This window comes from Helianthus annuus, chromosome 16 (assembly GCF_002127325.2).
Source record: "Helianthus annuus cultivar XRQ/B chromosome 16, HanXRQr2.0-SUNRISE, whole genome shotgun sequence".
In the NCBI taxonomy this organism is placed as follows: domain Eukaryota; kingdom Viridiplantae; phylum Streptophyta; class Magnoliopsida; order Asterales; family Asteraceae; genus Helianthus; species Helianthus annuus.
Genome location: NC_035448.2, coordinates 20,890,012 through 20,894,979, shown reverse-complemented (window position 1 = coordinate 20,894,979; position 4,968 = coordinate 20,890,012). Strand labels below are relative to the sequence as shown.

General features: G+C 35.6%; 1 protein-coding gene across 1 annotated transcript; it reads right to left on the bottom strand.

The window, feature by feature from the left end:
• Window positions 1-1,095: 1,095 nt before the first annotated feature.
• On the bottom strand, window positions 1,096-3,781 carry LOC118488477. The gene is made up of 2 exons (XM_035986089.1): window positions 3,691-3,781; window positions 1,096-2,232 (listed from the first exon to the last, which is right to left on the bottom strand). Exon 2 carries the CDS (start codon window positions 2,211-2,213, stop codon window positions 1,650-1,652), a length of 564 nt encoding a protein of 187 aa, XP_035841982.1. The 5' UTR covers window positions 2,214-2,232; window positions 3,691-3,781; the 3' UTR covers window positions 1,096-1,649.
• Window positions 3,782-4,968: the final 1,187 nt, after the last annotated feature.

Below are 4,968 nucleotides of genomic sequence, written 5' to 3'. Positions count from 1 at the left end.
TTCGTTGATCCCAAAAATCCAACACACCCATATGAACGAAACTGAAACTCATTTAAAATCAAATGTTCGTTTGTTTGTAATTAAAACCTGAAAATCAAATACACCCATATGAATGAAAGACCCAAAATCAGAGTTCTTTTGGACGATAAACGTTTCTCTTTTGATCGTCTTTTAAGTCTAACGCCTCTAACGAGGTCAATTTTTTCAAAGAATACAATATGCAATTTATCGACAAAGTAGACAGTTCTATAGTTTTTTTTTTTAAACAACAGTTTTTAACTTCTAAATACCACCTAATCAACCTTTATATACATAGATTTAAACTCATACCATATTTGTAAGAAAGAATCACCAATGCTACTAAACAAGGCCATGGGCAGAAAGTTCCATATAGATTATAAAGGGGGGGGGGTTGTTTAGGGTTTCTTTATTAATTTTTTTAAGGTAAAGGTAAAAAGGGTTAATTTAGATTAACTCAACCTAAATTAACATTCGTTAAACCAAAGGTGGATGGGTAAAAGTAAAGTCCTAAACAATAATAATCCATGAAATATGAAGTTTAGGTTTCAAATCCATGATTTGTCCTAAACAGGGGGAGGGGAAGGAAAATGAATTAAGAGAGAAAAGGAGGGAAAAGATGTGATTTTTTTTTCGTGTTTCCGAGTTTAATGAAAAGTAAAGGAAAAGAGAAGAGAAGAAAACAAGCATTTTATGTGTTCCCGAGTTACGAGGAAAAGAAAAGAAAGAAACAATTTTACCATTATACCCTTTAAACATAAAACATTTTAATTAACCTAAAATATGTCATGCATGACATAGCGACTAATGTCATAAAATGATCAGATGAACCAATAAGTTCAGATCTACAAAAATTTATTATGTTTTCAATGTAATGTTATGTACGAACTATGTAAGTATCATCTTTTATCTCTTGGGTTTCGATGCAACAATGATCTCATGGAAAAACCAATCTAACAGTGGACAATATGCACAAGTATACGAACACTCAACTTTAACTTGATTTTCAGAGTTACTTTTATATCATGCTTCCAATATACTCTAAAAAATAAAGATGCTAATTAATAGTCACAGATAGATCTCAAACAAGAAAAAATTTACCAAATAAGGTCAAATAAACAAGAAACAAATAAAAAGGTCATAAACGTACTAAGTTATCAAACACGAAAAACTTTACTAGAAAAATGCACCATTGAGTCCTTAATTACCTAAACCCATCATACCTCTCAGCAAACTCAACCGTATATTAGGAGAACAACTAAATAATGATCTCTCTTTAGCTTGATTCTCCACCAAATAATTGAAAGCCAGTGGTATTTCTTGAGGTTCCAAACCCATCGGTTCCAATTCTTTAATAATTTCATCACCTGTTTACTCGCGATGATGAACTCTTTCAAGTATTTTATTGCTTTCCTGAATAATTTTATTACCTTCAGCAATAGCATTAGCTATGCTGCCAACACCATTCATAATCATTGAGGTAAAATCACCATCTACTTGTTCGACTTTTCTTTTTCTACTCTTATATTTCTTTGCACTAGAAGACTGCTCGGGTAGAGAAGACGTAAGATCAACCACATGTACATCATCATCAAGATTGTATTGGCTCTCTAGAGTTACATCATTGGCAACTAAGAATTCATCCAGTTCTGGAGGTGTTTTTGTGTTAATGCCATCATCCTTCTGCAACCGGGCATTTCTTTCTTTAGCAGTTTCAGCTTGTGCACCTGATAATGACTTTCTAACGATAAAATCGCTCGCAGAACTCTATGGAAGCACCGACTGGTTGTTGATCTAGAACGACAGTATATCCAAGAGGCTAACCTATTTCTCATGTCATTACCTACAATATGCAAAAATCTTGCAACTTGCTCTTCAACGGACATTCGTTGAGTAGCTTGAAGACCACCATCATGCTTTAAGATATTGCACAATGTCATATAAGCTCTCTCACTCATACGAATAAGTTCACGACATTTACCACTATCTGAAAGGTCACGTAACATCTCTTCTCGTACATATCGTCGTTGTAAAATTACATCTCTAGTAGGTATATTGGCATGTTTTTTTGTAGACAATCTATGTTGTGTAATGAAAGCTAGCAATAAGCAAATTAGTCCAGCGGCTTGCAATTGTCTAGCTCGCACAACACGAATTATACGGAGTATTTGATCTTGAAGTATTTGAGCATCCATAGACAAGTCCCAAAGTTCACTTTAAAAAAGAAAAACAAAAAATCTCTTTAACATAAATACACAATGCATAGACATAACCAAAGCATCCAGCAATTTAAACAGTTTCGTTTTTGGTTTTTTCACATTTTGATTCGTCGATGACTTAATGGACTTATGGACAGTACAAACGATGAACCACAGACGATGACCGGAAATTACAAACGCACATTCTTGTAAAATTACAAGAATGTCGTATAAGGTGCACAAAATACCCAGTTATTAATCGAAACTAGCTAATCTTGGTAGGCATGTTCTGTTTCATATAACATTATCTTCTATAAGATTATGAAATCTAAGAACAATTTTAGGATTTCCATTCTGAAATCTGGTTGCAAGTATGTAGCTTTGTAGAAATATATAACCCCTTGTCGGTTATATCTTGCAGGAGGGACTGGATCATCTTAACATCTAATCAAATACAGATAAGAAAAAACACAATGACACAAGGCGAAACAATAAAGTGTACATATGCTCTGTCTGGCTTGTGACCTTGTGCTACTCGTTGCGTAAACCTGCGCGTTTATATTTCGTTTTATGAAAGTAATGTTCATGATTTGCTTTTTTTTCTGTTTTTCTTTTTATAAATAATTCATCTGTCATTCAATTGTATGTTGATGTTGGTTAATTATGGCTATATCACTTTTCTTTCAGCTGCATGTTTTAGGTTAAAGAAAATTTCACATGTTGTCGGTTCGGTTTGTAAGTCTAAAGGTTGACCCGAACCTGACACTAATTTGTTCTTATTGAAGAAAGTTTGATTTTTTCATTTGAATTCTTGGACATAGTATCAGAAATTTGGTTGCTAAGATAGTCTAATGCGTCTTTTAATATAAAGAAAAATAATAGGCTGCACTGGACCTTTCTAACTAATCATACCGAACCGAAAAGCTTAGTTTAAACTGGTCAATTAAAAACCTATGGAAAAAATGTTCAAGAAAATGGTATTGAAAAGCCGGGGCTTTTACATTGACGACGTCGACTAAGTAATAAAAATATTGTATATTAACGACTACCTACGTTTCGACGCTCGACGCTCGATATGGACCTACTCTCTCTGTGTTAGATTTTGTACATTTTAGTAGATCTAATATCCTATTATCGATCAAACATATCATATTTAAGTGAACTACTCCTTTACATCCATATTGGTCTAGGAATTAGAAAAAAATGGTGTCTATGTGGTTGTAAACAACTTCTGAAACTGATAGAATTGACGTGTGGTGGACTGCAACTTTATTGTTACTAAATTTCAACAATTGGCTGTTTAATAAGGGATTTTGGGGCCTAAGAGATAGGGATTAGATTCGGGAGACTGCTAATTGTAGAAGATGAATTAACCATCTTAAGGACGATTAATATTAAAAACATTAGATCGAATATATTCTGTAGAATAGTGTGATAAAGCAACAAAACGGCTGAAGTTTGGAGATGATAGTACCTTAACGGTGGTTTTGCGAAGGAGTTCCGGTGCGGTGGCGAGTAATGGTCGGAGTTCCAGTGCCTCCTTTCAGAAGTCAGAGAGTGAGATAACTGAAGGTTTGCACCAAAATTTAGCTACGATAACTGAAGTTGAGATTTATTAGATTGGAGGGTAATTTAGTAATTGATAGGATTTTTTCTCCTAATCTCTCCAATTTGGGAGGATGAATATATGGACAATTTTTCTTCCCTTTTTCCTCCCCTCCTATCCTTAAAAAATCTCGAGGACATGGTTTTTTCATATTTTCCTCTCTTTTCCTTCCTCTCCCCTGTTAAATGAGACTCGAGAGCAGAGTGTTAATGTTTAATTGATTGAAATGGTGTTTAATATAACATCCATCCATCTAATGGATAAGTATCAATACCAAATAGGTCTTTCCGATCGATGCATGTTGTGAACTTTAGATATAAAAAATAACTAAAGTGACTAAAAGTTCAACAAAAGTATTAAAAGTTTTATTTCTTTAATCCACTTTATCCTTTAAAAAAAGTTGCACTAATAAATTACTGCAATTTAAGATTAGGTGGCAATTTGAGTAGAGTTCGACGTGGCATGTTTGAGTTGTTGGGTTAGGTTAGGGATTGATGCTTATGTGTTTTTAATTGGTACTCACCCCTATTTATGGTAATTGTTTTTTTACTTGAGTTTGATCTTCATCTTTTTTATTTTTAATTCAATATTTGATTGTTATAACTTATAACTCATCTTTTTTATTTCCTTGAGGCAGTCCTGTGGGTAGTTTTTTAGGCTTTTAAGGTAATTGAACTTTTAGATCTATTTGGTATGGGGTAATAGAATTGATGAAAGAATGAAATGGAGGAGGTAATGGAATGAATGAGGTAATGGAATGGATCATTACCATTCCATTTCTTGTTTGGCTGCCATGTGAAAATGGAATGAAGCATTACTTTTTGTTGTTTGGTATGCGAGAAAAGACGTAGGAATAAAATCGGATGTAGGTGGGTGGTGATAGGTGGCAGTTGTAGCGGCGGCGACGGTGGTGGGTGGAGACGGCGACAGGTGGTGACCGGGGTGGTGGGTGGCGGCGGTGGTCGCAGGTGGTAGCGGCGGTGGTGGCGGTTGATAGCGGTGGCGGAGGTTGGTGGCGACGACGGCGGTGATCAAAGGTGGCAGCGGCGATGATCAAAGGTGGGTGGTGGTGGTGATTGGAGGTGGCAACGACGACGGTGGGTGGCGGCGATGGCAGTGGCAAGGACGGAGGCGGGTGGCGGCGGC

What these genes read in the sequence shown, in the direction of transcription:
- LOC118488477 (XM_035986089.1), bottom strand. Translation starts at nt 2,213, where the DNA reads ATGGATGCTCAAATACTTCAAGATCAAATACTCCGTATAATTCGTGTT.